This window comes from Diadema setosum, chromosome 3 (genome assembly GCF_964275005.1).
Source record: "Diadema setosum chromosome 3, eeDiaSeto1, whole genome shotgun sequence".
Lineage (NCBI taxonomy): Eukaryota > Metazoa > Echinodermata > Echinoidea > Diadematoida > Diadematidae > Diadema > Diadema setosum.
Genome location: NC_092687.1, coordinates 9,368,885 through 9,391,738, shown reverse-complemented (window position 1 = coordinate 9,391,738; position 22,854 = coordinate 9,368,885). Strand labels below are relative to the sequence as shown.

Here is a 22,854-nt window from a genome sequence, read left to right as displayed (position 1 = left end):
TTATCCTTGTACAATATAAAGCGATAGCACCTGCGAAGTTTTGGCTATACTTTGACGCCCACCCCCAGATTTGCCGGTAACATAACATATCACCCTCTTACTACAGTCACAAGTCTACTCACTCGTGGCTCTAAGGTTTGAGAGAAGATTTGTGAAGATTTCGTTATTTGGGGATTTTGTCTCTCCACCCCCTGCAGCGTGGGTCTACGGTGACTATCAGGAATAGGTAGGGCCTATATATCCAATGCTATACGTTGAAGGTATGTATGTAAGTTTATATAGGTAGAAACCATCTTTTGAAGTGGCAATGCCTATTGAATACTTGTGATCCATGAATAGTTGATTGTGTCGTTATTTTAGGTTCTTACAGTAAGCATTGTTGGAGATGTACTTTTTAGTTTTCTGTTGATGATATATTTTATATACATTACAATGCAGTGATGCGTTATATCATGGAGTGAAATGGTATTGACGGCGGTGACAGATATTTTCCTGCTTCCGAATGAAAAGAATTGTTTCATTGTGTTTACGTTATTACATTTAATAACGCTGAGAAACTGTCATTGAAGGTCCAGGGCATTTTCAACTTTTTATTTGACCGTGCACCACAAACCGAACAAAAAGTCGCACACACTGATTTTGTGTGAGGACTGAAAATAGGTGAAATGGGTCAACCGAGCCGATCTTGACTTTTCCATCCTTTCTGGAAGAGTAAGTCTTCTTGTACATTATGATAAAATTTAGGATCATAAAATGGGCAGGCAAGTATGTTTTCTAACAGTTTCTCTCGAACATTTTTGGCAGAATAGTGTGATTTAGTGTGCCTTTAGAGTCCTCTTTTCATTTCTTAAAAACCTTGATGTACAAACTCTTCACTTTCAACTCCTAAAACTTTTCAAAAGATACTGCTACTGCTTTTAAATTCGGCATTAGTTAAGGACAGAGTGTGTTAATAAGGCATGCTCAATTTCAATTTGATCTGATCATCCCTTCATTCTTGTTACTCCAGTAATCGTTTACATCCTATTTTTTGCCCCATTCATCGCACAGCCAGCACGGCTTGGTAAAAAGATTAAGCGCTTGAATAGACACTGTACTTCAGAGCCTCCTTTCTCAGTTCACACTTTTCCTGAGTGTATGCTTTCTTTCCAATATTTAGATTTGATTTAGATTTGATTTAGATTTGATTTAGATTTACATTTGATTTGAGATATACATCATTTTAAAGCTTAAAATCTGCTCTTTCGGAATATGCTCTTGACTGAAATTTGATGCCTGGCGACTTTTTGTTTGTTTTGTGGTGCAAGGTCACATATATTAAAATCATGAAATAATAACGTGACTGGAAAGCAATACAGTAAAAAGCAGTGTAGTGAGAGAGAGATAAAGAAAAAAAGTACGTTTGATGACTTGGTACATAAACTTCAATTTTATACGTGGACCAAAATGCAACCTTTCAATAATTGTTAATATACCTTGAAGCTCCCCCCCCCCATATAAAAAAAATGTGATGACATACAGAAAATTATACTTTTACAATTGATTTTCAGGTTCAAGGGACAGTATGACAAAATCGAAACCGAAGAAAAAAAGAAATGAGAGACCATAGTAATGAATCTGGCCTAATGCATAGTTATCATTGTTGTGGTAAACAAGTCAGGTTATTCTTTCAGCTTACTGCTCAACACTTTATCACAATATTAAGTCATGTTTAATAGACGTAGTGTAAGTATATCGGCATTCATGAACCCAGAAATTGACATCTCATCTGAATAAAACAAGAGAATGAGCAGTAATACAGTATTATGCCTCAGTATTGACATACTAATTCATGTATGTGTCCGGACACTCCACAAAGTGTGTGGAAACACGTAGCCCTGTGATCAGCCAGGGAACAGAGGCCATATCAATTCTCCATTTTAAAACACTATGCTGTTGTTATGAGTAGGAAAATATGAAATACATGTATTACTTTGCACAAAACAAGACTTAAAATAAATACTGCGGGGGTGAACCTGTAGGCCTTACAGATTTTAGATGAAAATTGTCAAACAGGATATCACCTAACAAACTTTGATTTGTAACTCATGCACCTTTTCTTTTTCCCTTTTCATTTCTCAAAACCTTTATCAGCCTTTTCCTCACTCTCTCCCTCCCTCTCTCTCTCCCTCTCAGTCTCTCTCTCTCTCTCTCGTCATTTTCTGTTTTATTCAAATTTGTATGTGATTATGTTTTGTACTATCTGATGTCTGTAATAGCTTATTTCTCTTTGGTAAATTTTGGAGTGAAACAGTGTCGTTTATCAAGCCACTGACGTCCCTTTGTTGAAACAGAGGAGATTTGAAGTGCCGCATCTCTGTTATTGGGATATACCAAATAGGGTGAACAAGAATGTGTACATGTATATGAAAAAGATTAAGAGTATATCGAAGTAACCTGATTGTCTTGGTGTGTTTATTCATAGCAAAGCATTAGAAATATGTTTGTTAATGTCGTATCATTTATAGTATAACCTGACCTGCTTGGTGCGACTATACTTCACCAAAGCAATCACTGAGTTTTCAGAGCTGATAAAAAATAGAATATTTCGCTGGCTTTAAACTTATTGATGAACATCTTTTGGAATGTTTGGATGATGTTATCAAAGTATCATTACACACAATAATTCTGACATTTAGAGAAGAGGCGTAGTGTTGGTGGTAAAAAGGGTTTACTTTTCATTCATATTCATTTCATTTATATCCTGTAGTATAGTCCTGTACAGCACACTTCGAATGATGAGAAGCAGCTACTATGGCTCGATATATTATATAATAGCGGTGGCCCATGAAGGTTATCCTTTGATGGCCCGATCCGGTAACTGAAATTCAAATTGGATTGTTATAGTGTGTTTTTATCTTGGGTCACAGTACATATCTCTTTCCGGCCACCAGAATTTCAGATTTAAAGATTCTAGCGGTCCAAACGGGTCCCCAGAGAAACAGGTTAGCGTCGATCCCTTGTGAAAAGATTATTGTAATTAATCTATTGTACTAACGAGAATTTGTGTATACTTGCAATTCAATTATAAATCAATGATGAAATGTTGATATTTACAAAGTAATTGCATACCACTTCGTGTATTGTTTTTGTTTTACATAACTGCAGTTTCAGTGTTTCGTATAAACATTCCCCTCTCATTGTAACATTGACAAATCCGATCATTTATCAACCTCGTTACATACAACTACTTCAAGTCTTTGCCATCTCTCTCTCTCTCTCTCTCTCTCTCATATCTCTCTGCGAATACTAAACCCAGATGAGGGTTCAGCGTAAATTTACTCGATGGAATTTTAATCACATAAGGATAATTATTTGCCTGTATAACTTGTAATCGTGATGTGTTCATACTACTCTTTGTTTCTTCTGCATTTACAATATGTATGTGTATTCTTGTTGTTGTTGTTGATTATAATCATTTTCTACTTCGGTGTTTTTCTTTTTACTTTCTGGTGGCAAAAGTTTACTAAGTCAACAATATCTCTGGAAATCTTTGCCACGGAGCCTCACCTATAGCAGCACCTGTTGTGCCACTGGACAGAACGATTTCAAATCATTGTTGCCAATCCTAACTACCTAAAGTATGCAAACCCGTTTATCTTGTTATTGTTGTTGTTGGTTTCTGTTTTATGTTCTATGTCTCTGATTTGTTTGATATGTTTCAAGTTTGAAACATTCTGTGTTCTACAACACAGGGCCCCGTGGAAGACCACGTATTTGAACGAGCCGCCATGTTATGAATATATGAAAAATAATTAAAATAGATAAATGATATATTTCTGTACGAATTTTACGAAAAGAATTATTATGTTCCATAGCGGTTCTGTGTGCCACTGTAATTCTACAGTTAGTTGGTTTTAGTTTTGTTTTTGTTTTTAAATTGTCTCTTTGCACAGTTCGTTGCGTATATATACCTCCAGTGTATACAAAACTCAGGTGTTTTTTTAAGATAATATTTTGCGTACTTCCTGTTGTTTTGATTGAATTCTTAAACATTTTGTTTTTGTTTTACTGGATTTTTTTTTCTTTTACAAATTTATTTATTTCCTCTTCATTATACAACATAACATACAAAATCATATTACAAATCATGTTTTGTTTAACAAATTAACAACAACAACAACAACAGTAAAAGATGGGTATCAAACTCTTCAACAATTGAACAATATCCTAAAGATACAGTCAGCTCTCGTTACAATAAACTCCTTGGGCCCAGCGAAACCACCGTGATCTTGTCACTTTTGAAACCTTGCCGTATCCAGGGCGCAAATACCTCTGAATAGGAAAATTTTCAAACCCTGGGACCCCCAAAAAACTACCCCATCACGTCGGGGTTCTGCCATATGGATATTCTTTATCACGAGAGTCGACTGTATGTTCTTCTACAATGACCTAAAAAATATTTTCTACAGGGGACCATTTCTTATAATGAAAACTTAATTTGTTTGTTCGTTTTGCAATGTTGGATTCTATATATCGGATATTAACAACGAATGCTGTCAATCCATGAATTTTCACACCTGTATCTTTGCATCTCTGAATATATATGTACCTTTTGTATAACAATATTAAATGATTCAATAAACTCCTGTGGGGCCCTTTCCAGTCTTTGATGAATCCAAACATTACTCTAATTCTTGTACAATCCTCTAATTTGACATGAGAGATCGTACCAATTTTATCCACAAAATTTTTGAAGTAATTCTTTGGCAGCTTTACAATCAAAAAACAGATGTACAGGGGTCTCAGCACATGACTTACAAAGCGTACACAACTCTGATTCTGATATTTTCATCTTAAACAATCTTTCATTTGTGTAAAGTATATTATGCGACAACTTGAACTGAAATTCTCTCAATTTTACTTCAATTGTACATGTAAATGGCAACATATATATTTGTGTCCAATCTTCTGGTTGAATTCCATACTTGCCAGCAAAAATTGTTTCGCAAACAGGTCTTGATTTAATCTCTTTTACAAATTCCTCATATATTGGTTTTGATTTCACATTTTGTAACTGTGAAATAATAAGGTTTTACTGGATTTTAGTGCATGTATGAAATTAGAGAGATATTATTACAGATTGTGAAGTATACATCACTGCTCGTTCACGTTGACGAAGTCCATTGTGTATTTGCGTGTTGTCTGTGTGGTTGTCATGCATCAGCGTTTACATGTATGTCAAGCAACGGAACCTCTTTGTTAACATGTTGGCAGTGACTCTTACTAATAAAAGACTTGTTTTAACGATGTATAACATTAATGATGAAATTAAATCTTAGCGCATGTTATTAGACTATCATGCGTGTGTATGTACGAGTGTTTGTGTGTCTGTGTGTGTCATCGCCTGTAAACACTTCCCGCTTCCCTCCCCTTTCCTTTATTGTAAAGTGCGTATCAAAAAAAAAGTAATCAAATTTGGGAGGTCGATGATTTTACAATTGTCAGATATGGAGAGCGCAGTGTTAGTTGTGAAGAAAGGGGGAACTCTTCCTCTTTCCATTGATACCTAATTATGTTGACAAATGTCATGCATGACTGAGCACATGAACTTTAAAGGTAGCGATGACAAATTGCACTTTTTCCAAGTTTGCCTGTTATTGAGAATATTATTAACAATGCATGTCTCCTCTACATAGGCGAATCAGTCTAGAAATGTCGCGAATCATAAAGATAACAACAGTGAGATTTGCGATTGCATTTAGTCAAGAAAGAAGTGTAGAAGGCTTACGATGTATAGCTGAAGTTGTTTCTGCGATGTTCGACTAAAAAACAACAACAAACAAAAAGCTCACATAAAGTTCGGCGGGAGATTCACAAAAATCAAACAAACATGAATATATACCCTTTTCGGTTGTACCACTGCTCTACCAGAGGGCCCTGCCATTATTATTACCCTAGCATTGCCAACTACCCATTTAATATACACCTGGGTCGAGAGGGACATTTTGGATGAAAATCTTGTCCAAGAATGGCCTGAAGATTGATCACTCGAATGTGATAAGTATAAGAAATAAGATGGATGATATAAGATATTTTTATTACACAACCTGATTATTAAACGTGCCAACTATTTCGGAAAGTTGGTTACACGATGAATTGCAAGTTATTGAGATATACGAATGTGTAAAGGAAGTTTGTTCCAGAGAGAGAACCCTGTGTGAACAAAAGACCTGTCATATCATGACAAGTTTATTCTGTGTTTGTTTGTTTGTTTGTTTGTTTGTTTGTTTGTTTGGGTTTTTTAGGGGGAGGACTTGAGGGGGTCAGTATTACTAGAAAGGAATGATCTTGAGGGTGTGTACTGATGAAACAGATCAGTATTATACCGTATTTAAAGGCAAATCTATTCAAACAATGATATACAATAAGTAACAGCTTAAATTGAATGCGGTGCAGAATGGGTAACCAGAGGAGTGACCTCTAGTATACAGGAGTAATAATAATGAATGCATGATAAATCTTGCTGCAGAGTTTCAGACTTTTTCGGTGGTGACAGCTGACATGAGGCTCTGATGGCCCGTTAATGCCATGGGAACTTCAGTCAAATACTTCAAACCTGAATAAATGCCAATCGGCTCTTTGCATAGTTTGAAAAGTCTCTGAAAGTTAAAGAAAAAGTGGATCAGATATATGAATAAATTACATAAATCTCTAAACTAGTATGTCTCATTTTACTCAAATAATGTGATTCTTTAACATAGCTACTTTTTCATGTCTTTCTCTTTCATGACTTTAAAGAAATTTCCCATCGTATCTTAAAAAAAATGATGGTAGACCTATTGCTTCAGTTAACATGTGGATTCAGATCTTAACTTTTTTTTTGCAAAATATTAAGTAAAAAAACACTTTTATGAAATATCAAAATGCATACAATCATAAGGATAACCCTTCCTATTAATTCTAAAAAAAGAAAGTTCATTTGACCTACATCAGTTTTGAAATGGCCGAGATATCAAAAAACTAAGAAAAGTGAAGAGATTCTTATAAAAGGTGGGTACTATACATGTTATCTCAGCCATTTCGAAACCGATTTTCACCAATAAAGTTTGGATTCCTCTTAGAGGTATGTATGCTCTTTAGTATTTCTTACAAGTTGTTTCAAATTATCTCCCAACAAGTTAAACCCAAATCTCTATCAACCAAAGCTTTACCGTTGCTTCAATTCTATACGAAATGTTCATTTTGCATTAGGAACTTTCATTGTGCGCTGTGATTTCAGGTAGACGCTACGGAGTGTTTGAGATGTGGGGAATACCCGCTTCGATCAGGGGTCAGGGGTGATCAAAAACGTCACAAAGAATACAAACTTTCCTCTGAAAGTTGCCCGGCCATTTTGTCGAGTGCTGTGTAATACATTTCTCTGTCGGAAAACAAACTCTTCATGAGTTAATTCATTTTGCGTGGGTCTTAAAATGAAGACGACATTCACACTTTCCTACAGGGTCGTTAGACAACAGATTGCAAGTTTATATCTACATTTAATTCGGAACCAGACATAAATCAGCAATATTGAACCCGGACGTACAGCATAACTTGGTAAGCATTATATGCGAAACGACATCCACAATCGTGCCTCCATGCCATCGTGCGTTCTTAGATATTGTGCTTGGCACGTAGTTTTACAAATAACGCATGGCCACTGAATATGCTAAAAAAAAAAAAAAAAATGTGCATGCCCTTGTTTGTTTCGTTAATTGTTTTCTGTTAGGATTTTGGTAATTTCATGAGCATGTTTATCCCCCCCCCCCACGGATAAACCATTTCGACACCTGCCTATTCGAAAACAAATACCTCTCTTAATATTCATAATGCAGGTGACAATAGGCAAACAGAAAAACTGACATGCCAATCAGCATGTTACAATATGCTTCCATATGCTACCATGTGCTACCATATGCTACCAGATGCTACCATAAAAAATGAAAGAATCTCATCGAAGGCCTCACAACACAACTTTTAAGCGTTCAAACAAAGATGGTGTTGAGTACAGGATTATATTGTTGGAAAGGTATACAGGAAGGCAATCGTGGCAGTCAAATCTGTCTCATTGTCTGCAAGAGCGTTTGTCTTTTCTCCGTGTATACAAAAAACTCAGACGAAAGAACATCGAATGAAAGGTGACTGTAGACCTGACTGCCTACAGTCGTACAGAGGCTGAAAGGCCCCTTTATCCGTACTCATTTACTTTTATTCACTCCTCTCTTGCACCATTTCGACACCTGCCTATTCGAAAACAAATATTTCCTCTGTGCTTAACTCAGTTCCTGACATATGAGGTACAGGTATATAAGTAAAAGTTCTTGCGGCCTTCCGCGTCCACCAAGACTAAGGAAACCAGTATCTCCATGCAATAAAAAGTAAACTATTCATAATACTATCTCTCCTGGATGTAGATACTTTGTATAGATTGAAAGACACCCTCTTCCGTTTTATAGGCCTATCTACAAACAGGCAAATATTATACATTGATGAACACACGATTCTATAATCACTCATTTCGCTCACATATTCATTGATTTTTTTTTCTTTTTTTACATGACAACTTTTGCAGACAACATCATTGGGTGATTTTATCGCTCATATAAATATACAGGATCACCATTCAAAGAGTCATCCCTCCGCAATCCACTCTAATCAAATAACCTAATATATTTTGATGAGTGTATCGCAATACAAGTTATTATTTTTTCAAGAATATTTCTTTCAGAGTATCAACGAGTAACATCTAATTTCATTCAATATCATCGTAGGACGGGTCCACTCAATACGTTAATATGATCTCCTCCACTCAAATGAACCATCCTAAATAGGGAAATTTCTTTGCACCCAAAAATAAAGCATCCTCAGTAAATGTTAAATAAAAAAAGAAAACATTCACGCTGGTGTCTTAGATTGTGCTTCATTATTTCGTTCGGATTTAAGAATGCATACATTCTAACATCATGTTTCGAACGAACTTTCGCCTCTTCTATCAGGTAATTGCTGAACTCAGTTTTTTGATGATATTTATCGATGTTTTTACCACTTTCTGTTTCTTTTGCTATTAGAGAAATATAGACCATGGCAACGTTTCACCAGATCATCAGCCAGAATCTGGAATGCCCTATTTGTCTGACTCTTTTCAATCAACCTAAATCGCTAACATGTTCTCACACGTTCTGCAAAAAATGTCTTCATCGGATATCTCAAACTCAGTCCGACAAGGACACTATAAATTGCCCTATATGCAGGAAAGGAACGCCCCTGCCCAGTGGAGATGTGGATAAGTTACAAACAAACATACCCCTGAGTTCTCTCGTGGACGAAGTGAAAACCAAGAATCCAACATGCACAGTTTGTGCGACGGACGAAAAGTCGCCAGCTGTGTCCTACTGTCAGGACTGTGGGAAATATTTGTGTAAATCGTGTGAAGTCGGCCACTCTATCTGGAAACTGTTCTCCACCCACGAAGTGGTGCCCGTGAGCGAGGTGTTCTCGGGAAAAGTTCTGTTTAAGAGGCGACGGAAATGCAAGAAACATCCTAGCGAGGATGAAGAGTGTTTTTGTACCGCATGTCGGGAGTACACTTGCTGTAAGTGCGGGATGTTAAGACACTCACAAGCTGGGCATCAGATCGAAGAGGCAGCTATCCACGAGGAGAAAGTGATCAAAAATATCAGTGAGTTGAAAAAAGGAGTAAAATCAAAGAAAGCGACCGCTGAAAATCATATCGAGTTCATAGAGACACAACGCAATGAAATAACAAGTATGTTTAGAAAGCTCAATGATGACATCGACAAGACGTATGAGGAATACATGCAGCTATTGTCAGACAGAAGAGATGCCCTGAAAATTCAAGTGAAACATTGGTCTCAAAAATTCGAGAAGAAATTACAAGTCATGGAGGAAGAGAGTCGGCAAAGAATCAGTCACATGAACGCGATGGAAGAGCTGGTAACTAATGGCATGAAGGTACCGCTGGAGAGAGACGCCTTATTTACACACGACACGCTGTGCGAGGACTTGAAGAGCTTACTGGGACGAGATGATCCTGACGACCGATCACCGAGAGGTCTGGCAGAACGAGTTCAGAAGATTTCATTCCGTCGATACGAGAAGATTAATGAACTTTGTCTTGGAGAGTTGGACGGTTACACGTGGGATGTCAAAGCAGACGTAGAGCTTCCAAGCGGAAGTTGTATGGACTGCATGACTTGTGCACCAGATGGTATCAAGATGGCAGTGTGTTCATGGAAAGGTGGAATTCATCTCTACCGTCCTGATGGTGAGTTACATGAGACGGTACTGAAGGATGTCAGAATCCGTCAAACTAAATTCCTGTCTGATGGCCGAAGTGTAGTACGCGATAATAATGAAAAGATGACAGTATACACTCCCGAATGGGAGAAGCTCAACGTCACGTTTGAAGATATGAGTTGCGCTGATGGAGAGTATGGAAGTCTCACTGTGGATAGAGATGATAATATATATGTGGCTTATAGGAAACCGAAAAAGATCCGGGTATTTACAACACAGGGTGGCAAGGCTGTCAGGAGTATGATGTGTGATGGATATACACCTTGGCAAATATTCTCCTTTCACAACACTGGAAAACTGATCCTAAAAGACTCAGCTGTCGTATGCCTTGATGGTAAAGGGAAGAAGGAGAATGTCTTGAAGAAGGAGGGTATTTCTCCCTTCCCAGCTGTTTGTCGAGATGATTCGGTCATTGTAGCCTGGGTGAAGCACGAGGAGGGTCTCGTCAGTATTGATCGATACACTGGTGATTTGGAGCATGTACACAATCTCATCACTGATTTTAGAATACAAAAAGGAATTTGGTGTTGGTACTATATACAAGAGTTTGTGAGTGGTGAGATAGCTTTCTGCACTACAGATAGACTTTACATATTTGGTGAGATTTAACGTGGACTGACATGGAAGACATTTGTACTACAATACCATATTCAAAAGAAGAATATGAAGAAGAAGAAGAAGAAGGAGAAGAGAAGAAGAAGAATATCTTATGTCAATTCTAAGTGAATTGAATACACTTTGTAATAATTAATGTAATAAAGGGCTGCATTCATGTGTTATGCCTACTCACCAGAATATTCATACACTCTAAGGACCTTCAAGTAATAATGACGACAAATTAAAGTATATGTATTGGTGATTGACCATTTCAAAAAAAAAGTATAGTACAGAAAGGTCAATTACATCATTTGTATTCGATGTTCAGTCCTGTTAAGGATGCAACGTTATCTTGTCTTTCTTTTTTGAAGGGGGGGGGGGGGAGCTATTCAGATGAAATCCGAAACAAGAGACCGTGGGAGATGGTGTTGGTGGTGCACGGGGGGGGGGGGGGGGAGGGGGGTGGTGTCGTGCTCGCCCGGGTGTTGTTAGTTCGCCTTCCAGGCATTCTTCAAGACTGTTGTAAATCTCTGTGGCTTAATGTACATTCTTCCCCGAATGTTGTTACCCCGATTGGCTGCGTCTACAGAAGCCCTAATGCTTTATCTTAGAATAACTCTGCTCGCTTTTAGCCTATTCGTGATCCATGCAGTTCATGCAATCAAGTTGTTTTTGCAGGTGATTTTGACTGGAGTGACATCGCTTCGATTGATCGCACTGGTTTTCTAAATAATCCAAATGTGGATAAATCTGTTTTTCTGGAGTGTTTAGAAGAATGCTTTCTTTTCCAACATGTTACTTCTTTCACTAGGGCACGAGGATCACAAGTATCCAAGTTAACTTACTTAATCTTAACCAGTGATGACTGTCAAGTGCATAATTGTCCCCCATAGGTCGGAGTGACCATGCTGTGTCGGTCAGTCATGTCTGCGTTTGGACATCTGTTCATAATGAAGGTAATATTATCAAGTCAAGCAGTATGTATGGAGAATACCTTACTACGCAGCTATTTGCAAAGACATTGAAGAGGTAGATAGGCAGTATGTGCTCTGCTCAGGTGATGTCAGTGCTAATTGGGACACTTTTGCATGGATTGATTGAAAAATATGTTCTCTTTAGGAACGTCTTTAACGTCTTTAAGAACGTCTTACTGATCACTGAATTGTTGACTGACTTCGACATTACTACTAAAGATATTGCAGAGAAACTTGCCAATCTCAAAGAGGGTAAAACTCAAGTCCCTGACGGTCTTCATCCTAAAGTCCTGACAGAAGTTAGGAAGGAAATTGCAATTTCTCTGCAGATTATTTTTCGCAGCCGCTCAAAAATTGTATATTGTCGATCTGACTGGAGGAATGTTAATATTATACCTATCCATAAGAAGGGGCGTACATATGATGCTGCTAACTGAAGACCAGCCAGTCTTACATCATGTGTTTGTAAGATTATGTATTCCATTGTTTGTGTTCATATTATGAAGCATCTTGACAATAATGATCTCTTTAGTAGTGTTCAGTACTATTTTCGTTCCAAACACTCGTTTTCTTTAACTCTTGGATTGCATGGAACAGTGGTCAAAAGTCCTTGACAATGGTGACAGTTTTGATGTATTTTATCTGGACTTCTAGAGGTTTTCGATCGTGTGCGCCGTAGGAGGCTTTTCCTCAAGTTAAAACACCTCGGCATCGATGGGAATGTACGTGTTGAGCTGGATTGAGGGTTTTCTCTGCGACAGGATACAAAGGGTCATTGTCCGTGATGGTGAGGCTTGTTCATGGAGGACAGCCCGTAGTGGTGTTCCACAGGGAAGTGTTATAGGCCGGTATTGTTCCTAATATTTGTAAATTATATTTCTGAAGATGCCGACTGTAATATGAGACTGTTTGCAGACGATGTCAAATGCTGGTGGTCAATTAGTGATCCCCGTGTCACACAGTTACTGCAGGATACCATCCGCAAACTTCAGGTCTGGTCCCGGATATGGCAAAATTTTGATAATCATCACGGAAAATGTCATGTTATGCAACATGGCCGTGGAAATCTGCGATGTCAATATCAGCGGTATTCAAATGATAATAATGGTTATGTTGAGGTTATTGAGACAGTCAAAGAGGAAAAGGATCTCGGGGTGCACTTTTCTCCTAACCTCTACTCTGCATGTACACAAAGTCGCTGCAATGGCGAATAGAGTACTTGGTCTTATGAAAAGGACTTTAACTGTCTGACTATATAATAAAGAAGTGTTTGTCTTACTGCATGGGGTCCTTGTTAGACCTTTCTAGGAATATTGCTCTTCTGTATGGAATGAACATTCAAACAGTGACACGAAAAAGCTTGAATCAGATCCAGTTCAGAGGAGAGCAGTAAAGTTGGTACCAGATGTTAATCGTTGCGATATCATGAGAAACTCAAGGATTAGGGGATTCCATCCCTAGAGTATCGAAGTGAACGCTCAGATATGATTATAGTGTTCAATATTTTGCGTGAAATGGAAGACTTTGATCCAGCTGTTCTCTTTGACATCAATAATCAAGTCACACGCGGTCATAAGTTTAAGTTGTATACAGGAAGGCGTCGAACTAGTAAAAGGTTTAAATCTTTCAATCAGAGAGTAGTCAATAATTTAAGTAGCCTTTGTGCTTATGTCGGGGCAACAACGTTGAACAGCTTCAAGTCTAGGCTTAATGTTCCCTTGGAGCAGAAACATAACAAATTTAATCCAGATTGCATAAAATGACCATCCCATGGATCATCATAAGGGTCTTCTCATTCTCAGGATTGAACCCTTTGCATGGCCCTCTAAAATGTTCAACTACTGGACGTTATCGTAGGTAATTCAGGTAATCTAAGAACGTAGGAATCTTGGGGATGGGCGGCTTTGAGGGGTCATGGTGTCCATTTTGTGTTTTGCATACTCAAGAAGGAGATTAAATCTGGAAACTAGTCATCAATTTGTTTTTCTTCCTTTTGTTATGTGTAGTTTAATACTTCTTATTTCAGCAACATGTCAACGTCAATGATTTTCCAATTCAGTTGTGATGTATGATTTATGTTTATTGTTACCATGAATTCATAGATGTAAAGGTATACATGTACAGTTGTACAGACTTAGTAATTAAAGCTTTACAGTATTTGGAATATCAAAATCTCAGTTAAATGAAAGATATTCACACTCACACACGCTTCAACACACACACACACACACACACACACTCACTTAATTCTATGCATTGTTGTGATTGTATACAATGATAGAATTATCAACACTCTGTTTATATTACCTAGACAGGTGTTTTACATTTAACGAGTGAAAGGTCATTAGATTTAAACTCTGATGAGGTTATAATACTTTGTCGGAATACATTATAAATATCATTGAATTTATGGGTAATGTTTACGTACACTAATTACTGTGCGTCTGCGTGAGAGTTAATGCAAGTATACGCAAAGCGTGCTATATACCAACGGCAATCCTTAAGTGTGTACCATAAGTAATGTACCATAGTATTTGCCCAAATTTGCATTGATTATTGTGTTGGTATATTAGCCAACTCATTCCTGTAGTTTTCTATGGTGACCACGTGATAACAACATTTCAAGTTTCGTACACTTTGGTAGGAAAAGTAAAATCCTTTATTCAAAATACGTCAATGCAGGACAATTATGTCAGTCGGTTGCAATACAGGCATCCCGACGCAAACATATGATTAATAAGCACGCAGTGCCCGTTCCATAGCACTTGCTGTCGGGCGGAAGCTCGGTACTCTATTATAGTGAAACACCGTGTTCTTTTCAGCAGGGCTAATAGCTAATTCCTCATTGGAGTGAAACAGTGACGTGTATCAAACCCTGTAACGTCACTTGTTCAAACGGAGAAGTTTTGAAGTACCGCATCTCTGAATATATTGTGATATACCAAATAGCATGAGCGAGAAGCTGTGTATGTACTTTTTTATGACATGATTAAGAGTAAATCGAAGTAACCCCGATTGCCTCTGTGTTGTTATTCATAGCAAAGCATGAGAAATATTTTTGATTCATGTCATTTATAGTAAAACCTGATCGGCTTAGTCGGACTGTGATACGACTAACTTCATCCATGCAACCACTGAGTTTTCAAAGCAAAAAAAAAAAAAAAAAAAAAAAAAAAAAAACACCATGTAGCTCCTACTATAGCTAGCTTCAAACTTATTGATGTACATTTTTTTGAAATAATGGTTGATGTTATCAAACTATTATCACACCTTATGTAGTATTATTCTGTCATTCAAAAAAGGATGCGTAGTGTTGGTGGTACAGAGCGATTACTTTATTCATTAATGTACATTTTATCCTATTATTACAGTCCTGTACAACACAGTTCGTATGATGAGGAGCAAATGGGGCTCCACATTAGCGGTGTCCCGAGGAGGCCAGCTGAATATTGATGTAGGTCCAACAAATTTAAAAAAAAAAAAGTTATCCTTTGATGGCCCGATCGGGTACCAAAGATACCAAAGGAATTATTATGGTCGTTTTTATCTTGGGTCACTACTTATTATCTCCACCAGAATTTCAGATTTAGATGTTAGTGGTCCTTAGGGGGGGATTTCACGGAGCACGCGAACGATTTGCGAAGGACGCGAATGGCAAAATCCAGCATTCGTATTTTAGTCTGCAAAAGTTCGCCAAACGAACGTGAGGGTTCGGAAGCGTCGTCAGTTGTTCGCGAATGTCGTTTTTACTTCGGCGAGAATTTCAAAAAAGTTTGAAATATTTTACGAACCTTTTCCGCACACTTGGTCGTGATTTGCTCGTGAATTGTTCTCGAAAGTGTCTTTAAAGCCTCGTCATATGCGCAAGACCTTCGCAAGACACGCGCGATGTTCGCAAAATGTTCGTGAAACCCCAAACAGACTCCGAAACTTTGGAGAATGTCTCGCGTATGTTACACGAAATGTGCGAAGTTTTTCCGATCATTTTACGACGTAATCGCAAACTGTTCGCGTACCTTTTGAGACACTCTCGCGAACGTTTAGCGCACGTTTGGGGGATGTATGACCTATACGTTTTCTACAAATAAAAATCGTAACATACATCTAAACATCAAAGAATTATTAACAACTACAGTAACAAAAGAAATTAAAGACTTGCAAAGAGAAATAAATGTTTGATATAAAAAAAATCGCAGAATACACTTAAAATTGATCTAAAGTATGTAAAATTTCATTTGAACCATAGAGATTATGTGTTGGAGGAACTGCAAAAAAAAAAGAAGATCAAATGCTTTACTAGTGGAGATATTTCCTAGGGAAAAAATGGAGGCAAGCACACGATAGAGAAATGAGAGAAAAAGAAAGGAAAAATAGAGGAAAGAAAAAAATTCAACTCAAGACAGCTTCCACCTCTCCTTGGGTACATTTTCTCCCATGATTGTTTAAAATTCTTCGTTGTTCGCATTTCCGTCGCGTGTTCTTCGTGTACGTAACATGCTGTACTTTAGCAATGATACACACGACATTCGCACATACGTCGTGGAAACTTCGTACAAATTGCGCAAGAATAGTTTTCGGCTTCATTGTCGGAAAACATTCGGAGAAAAACTTTTCCGAATGTTGGATTTTGTCATTCGCGTCCTTCGCAAATCGTTCGCGTGCTCCGTGAAATCCCACCCTAACGGGTCACCAGAGAAACAAGTTAGTGTCGAAACTTTGTAAAAGGATTATTGTAATTAATCAAGACAAACGAGAACTTCTGTATACCTGTAAGTCGATTAAAAATTAATGGTATTTTTTATGTATCTAAAGTGCATTCGAGTTCTAGTGTTTTACTTGTTTTTGCGTAGCCGAAATTCCAATGATGCGTTACACACCTGCAATCAATCCCCTCTCATTGCAACAATGACAAATCTGATCATTTATCCACAGCGTTACATAAAACTACTTGCAGTCTTCCTCTCTCTCCCTCTCTCCCTCTCTCTTTTTCGCTCTCTCTCTCTCTCTCATCCATCTCTCCGCGAGAATTAAAACAGCTGACGGTTCAGCGTAAATTTACCCAATGTATCTTTAATCAAATAAGCATGTTGGACTATACAGCTGTTATTATGGTGAGTTTATATGCTACTCTTTGGTTCTGTATTTACAATATGTATGTTTCTTTTTGTTATTGCTATTATTGCATGCTTGCAATCACTTTTTATTCTCGAATATTCGACTACTCTGTGTGTGTGTGTTTATATGTATTTATGATGGCAAAACTTTATTAAATCAACAATATATTTTGAGAACTTTATCACGTAACCTCGTCTATATATAGCAGCAGCTGCTGCTGTGCCATTGGACAGAAATTTTTTACTCTTTATGTGCCATATGTTCGCACGCCTGAGGTACCAAGGTCGCGTATTTTGTTTTTGGTTTTTGTTTTTTTTTTTTTGCTCAAACACACAATTCCATCGGAATCAATCGATACATCGCCAATGCCACATCAGTACAATGAAAGCTTCATTTGCGATTCTTTTCCTCTCATAGATCGAGCAACAAAGATTCAAAATGGATTGTTACGTTCGTTTTTCACTTTGGGCCAGTACATATCTCTTTCTTGCCACCAAAATTTCAGATTTAAAGATTTTAGAGGCCCTAACGGGTCACCAGACAAACAGGTTAGTGTGGAGACCTTGTGAAAAAACTTGTCATTAATCGAGATAAACGAGAATTTCTGTACACGTGTAAATCTATTAGAAATCAATGACAAAAATGGTAATATATTCAGTGTAATTGCATTATAATACGTGTATTGTGTGTGTTTTGCATAACTGCAGTTTCAGTGTTTCGTATATTCAAGTAATCACTCCCATCTAGTTGTAACATTGACAAATCTGATCATTATCCACCTCGTTACAAACCATTATTTGAAGTCTTTGCCCCTTCTCTCTCTCTCTCTCTCTCTCTCTTCATTATCCGATTTATCCACATTTTAATTTGATAGAATTCTATAATTTGTGATGTCTGTAAATAGCTCATTTCTCTTTTCTGAATTTGGTGTGGAACAGTGTCGAATCTCTAACTACTGAAGTCACTTGTTAGGGCGGTGAGTTGGCTCAGTCGGTAGCGGCCCGGGTTCGAACCCGAGTCTGGACTGAGCAATGTTGTGTGTAAGCATACCGTCCCCTCTAGCAAGAGGCAAAACACTCTGTCCCTCGGATAGGACATAAAATGGAGGTCCCGTGTATGACAGAGTAACAACTCATGCACGTAAAAGATCCCGCTTCATTCATTCATCGCAAAAGAGCAGGGTGTTTAACCCGGTGAAGTGGTCACACCTCACATCCAACTGGACCCCATGGAAGACTAGCTTAACGTAGCTGAGTATGGGCTATCCACCCATCTTCTCAGATGGAAAATGAACAAAAAAAAAACTTGTTGAAACGGAGGTGTTTCGAAGTGCCGCATCTCTTAAAAGTGGTACACCAAATAGAGTGATGGAAAGTTGTATATAAAATATAGTGAAGTTACCTAAATGTTTGATGTCGTTATTATAGATATTATGTTTGATTAATGTCACTATTATTCATCGTATAACCTGATCAGCTTGGTAGAACTGTAAAACTGAGACGTCAACCATACTTGTCAAAGCTAAGTAAGTAAGTAAGAAAGAAAGAAAGAAAGAATTTACTATGGCTTCAAAGTTTTCAATGTATAACTTTCGAAACGTTTTGGTTATGACGGTGACTTTTATTTAACTATTATGACACACAATTTTAATAGTATTATTCTGTCATTTAGAGAAAGATGCGTAGTGTTGGTGGTGGAGAACGTTCACTCTGTTCATTCATAATCATTTTATGATATCTTATAATACCGTTTTGTACGACACATCCTTTGCATGATGAGAATCAGCTAGGTCTCACCATTATCGGTGGCCTGAAGTGACCCGCAGAAAATTGATGTCGGACCGCCAAATTTCCAAATGGTTATCCTTTGATGGCCCGATCATTGTAATGCAGGACAATTTTTGTCAATCCGTTGCAATACAAGCATCTCAACGCAAGCATTTCAATCATTTTAATAAACACGTAGTGCATAACACTTGCTGTCGATCGGAAGCTCCGATCGGAGTTTCCAGCAGAGGTAATACGTGTAGCTCATTTCTCTTTTGAAAATTTGTAGTGAAACAGTGACGTATATCAAGTCACCTGATATGTGGTATACCAAAAATGCATGAGAAACTGTATATGAACAATATTAAGAGAATTGAAGTAAGGGAATGCCTTAATTTGATTTTTGGTAGCAAAGCATTACATATAATTATGTCTGATAAAAGTCGTATTATGTATCGTTTGGTAAGACTGTAAAACCAACTCTACCGTTGTAATCACTGAGTTGTCATAGGTAAACAACAAGAAACTAAAGAAAATGTAGATGACTTCAAACTAATTAATATATATCTTTGAAAATGCTTTGGTGATGTTATCAAACTAGTATAACACACACAATATAATTGTCATTTACAGAAAGTTGCGTACTCTAAGTACTGGAAAACGTTTACTTTGTTCATTCATTTTCATTTTATTGATATCCTTTAGTACAGTCCTGTACAACACATGATAGAAGAGGGCCGGACATTAGCGGTTATAGTCCGGTGCCCGCTGATAGTTGATATCAGTCAAAGAATTTCCAACAAGATTATACATTGATGGCCAAATAGGGTATCGAAGTTTCAAAATGAATGTTTTAGTTCGTTATTACTTTGGGTATAATTAACCCATATTCATTTTTTTTTTCTTTCGGGCCACCAAAATTTCTGACTGACAGGTTTTAATGGCACAAACTGGTCTCCAGAGAAACAGGTTTATGTTGAGCTCTGTCATAAAATTATTGCTAGTGATCAGGACAAAACGAAAACTTCTTCATACCCGAAATTTTAATAAAAATCTATGATAAAATGGTTTATATTTACAGTGCATTTGCATTCTCGTGTACTATTTTGCTTTTCACATCAAACTCTGACATTTCAATGTTTCGTTATAATCAATTGTCACTTATTGTAACATTGACAATCCAATCATTCATTCACCCCGTTACATACCATTACTTATAGTCTTCTTTGTCCCTCCCCCCGCTCTCTCTCTCTCTCTCTCTCTCTCTCTCAACTCTCTCCAAAAATAGAAACAATAAGGATTCTATGTAGATTCACATCATGCATCTTTAATCAAATAACCATGTTTGTCTATCTAACTCGTAGTTTAGTAAGCTCGAGTGCTATACTCCTTGATTCTTCTGCCCTTACAATTTGTATGTTTGTTGTTGTTGATGTTGTTGTGTCCTTTCAATCACTTGATACTTCACACTTTTTCTTCCCTGTGATAAGTATTATTTGTGGTGGCTAAAGTTCATTGAGAAATATATTTTGAGAACTTGGTCACGGAACCTTATCTATAGCACCAACTGTTGCTGCATTAGACAAAGAGTTTTACATTCTTCATTGCCAATTCTGACTACTCAAACTACTTAAAGCACGTAATTCTTCTAGTTGTTATTGGTTTATAACAAGAAAGTTCTATTTTTTTTTTTCTGAGATCCGCATGAAGCATGCCCTAATTCAAATTATCTAAAATATCAAGTTCAAAATGTCTGGCTGCAATGCACTAGTTGAATTCCACAATATTTGTACGGCAATAACCTATACTTGATCGTGTATTTTCAAGCGAATGACTTTGGAGCGTTACAGGATATTAAGGGATAGTCTATACCACAGCAATTGGAACTCACATCCTCACAGACACGACCATAATTCTTCTATTTTTACATACTCAATACCTACAATAATTTCCAGGAAAATACATTTCCCCCTTTCAGCAGATCAGCTGTACGTAATCAGATGACTGCAACAATCACCTTTATGCTTTAGGTTTCTGATGTGATTGATGGATTTAAAGTTTCAAAATAATCTGTATTTTACAAAACAGGGCCCTGTGGAAGATCACGTGTTCGAACGGGCTACCATGTTCTGAATAATTATGTGAGAAAATGAATAAAAAATAAATAAAAGATATGATATGCGACTTTCAAGTCAAACATTGAGATGTTCCATAACAAGCGGTTCTACATGGCACTGCAATTCTATATAGTTTGTTTGTTTCTTTGTTTATTTGTTTGTTTGTTTGTTTTTCTCTTTTTATTGTTTTTGCACAGGCCGTTACGTATGTATACCTCCAGTGCATAACATGATTCAGGTTTTACGCCAACATTTTGTACGCTTCCCAGTGTTTTGATTGACTTTTTTAATGTTTAGTTTTTGTTTTGCTGGATGTCAGTGCATGACAGGAAATTGAATGGAGCTTACTACGGAAGCATAACCCAGCTCGTTCACTGTTTGACGAAGTACATTGTGTATTTGCGTGTTGTCTGTGTGGTTGTTATTGAATATCAGCATGTATGTCACGCAACGGAAACTTCTGTTAACATGTTGACATGTTGACAGTGTTAATAGGAGGCTTGTTTCAACGTTGTCAAAGGTTTATGGTGAAATCAAATCATGGCTAAAGTTATAAAGCTAATATGTGTGTGGTTGTGTGAGTATGTGTGTGTGTGCGTGTGTGTGTGTGTGTGTCATCGCCTGTAACCCTTTCCCTCTTCCCTTTTCTTTATCATACCAGTTCGTTTAATTTTCACAATGTTCAAAAAGTATGTTCTCCTATCGGTAATGATAATCGATGGAAACTAAAACAGAAGAAATGATAAAAAGATAAATTGATAAGACATCAGATCAGATTCCATGCTTGTAGTTGGTAAACAGCATCGATTTAGCATTATTTCAACACATCCTCGCCAGATTGTCTCATGAACCAACCCGACTGAAAGGGAATTGAATTGAATAACTGAAACTGCACTGGTCCTACACTCGAGACACAGTGAACAGTTCCAGCACGTTTATTTTCATATTTCAATTGACATCAAAATACATCCAAAAAACAATACAAACCAAGCAAGATACAAAATATGTTAGTCGGGTCATGAACAGAAAGTGTGTCAGCATACATAATGTACATAAGACAATTCTCTATAACTTGGGAAATATGATGGAACCGCAAAAGCAAAGCTTGTAAACGCAGGTTGCATGAAAAAGTACCGGTGTAAACTTGCTATGCAATCAATGGAGATAGGACACAAAGTAATCATGACGAAACGATATGAAAGCTAAAATATCAAGGTACAAAGGGAAAAAGAAATAAAAGAGAAGAAAAAGAAAAAGTGAAAAAAATCCAAAGAATAAGAACTGAGTGGAAATATGGCATATAGATACACAAGTATATACGTGCACATTATCTATTATCATGTTCATAATGAGTTCGAAATGTTAATACAAGTACGGATGCAGTGATTATATAATAGAAGCATAAACCAGAAATATACATTAAACAAGGATACTGCGCATATAGCACATTAAGAAATTCTAATCAGGCTGGTTATATTCATCTATTAACATTAATTTCAATTTTTGCTTAAATGTAAACATACTAGAACAATTCATTAAATCGGCGGGAAGATCATTCCAAAATTTAGGTCCGGTAAAAACAATTGTTTTTTTTTTTTTTTTTTGAGAAAGGAGTGTGCGAGTACGTGGAAGGTGAAATGAATCTCTTTGTCTCGTGGGGTAAGCATGGACGGCATAGTTTTTCTGAAACATGTGAGCAAATACATCAGGCAAGCCTTTGGCTGATAACTGAACATAAATGAAGACCTGAATATAAAAATGACCCAAGTCCAATTTTTGGCCAAATTCAGTTTGACATGGGAAATTGTAGTTTACGCATGGACTCATCTTGTGTATAAATGATAAATCCTAATTACCCCCGGAAGTGCCTGAAATGAATGAGTTAAATCTTATATTAATGTAAGAATGAAGGACTTGGGTCATTCTTACATCCATATAATAGCGCCC

The 22,854-nt window shown here is 37.2% G+C and overlaps 1 protein-coding gene across 1 annotated transcript; it reads left to right on the top strand.

Moving 5' to 3' along the window:
* The first annotated feature begins 9,102 nt into the window (after positions 1-9,102).
* Positions 9,103-10,947, top strand: LOC140247016 (uncharacterized). Its single transcript, XM_072326321.1, has one exon. The coding sequence runs from the start codon at positions 9,103-9,105 to the stop codon at positions 10,945-10,947; it is 1,845 nt and encodes a 614-aa protein (XP_072182422.1).
* Positions 10,948-22,854: the final 11,907 nt, after the last annotated feature.

Coding starts and splice junctions, on each gene's coding strand:
- LOC140247016 (XM_072326321.1), top strand. CDS start 9,103: ATGGCAACGTTTCACCAGATCATCAGCCAGAATCTGGAATGCCCTATT.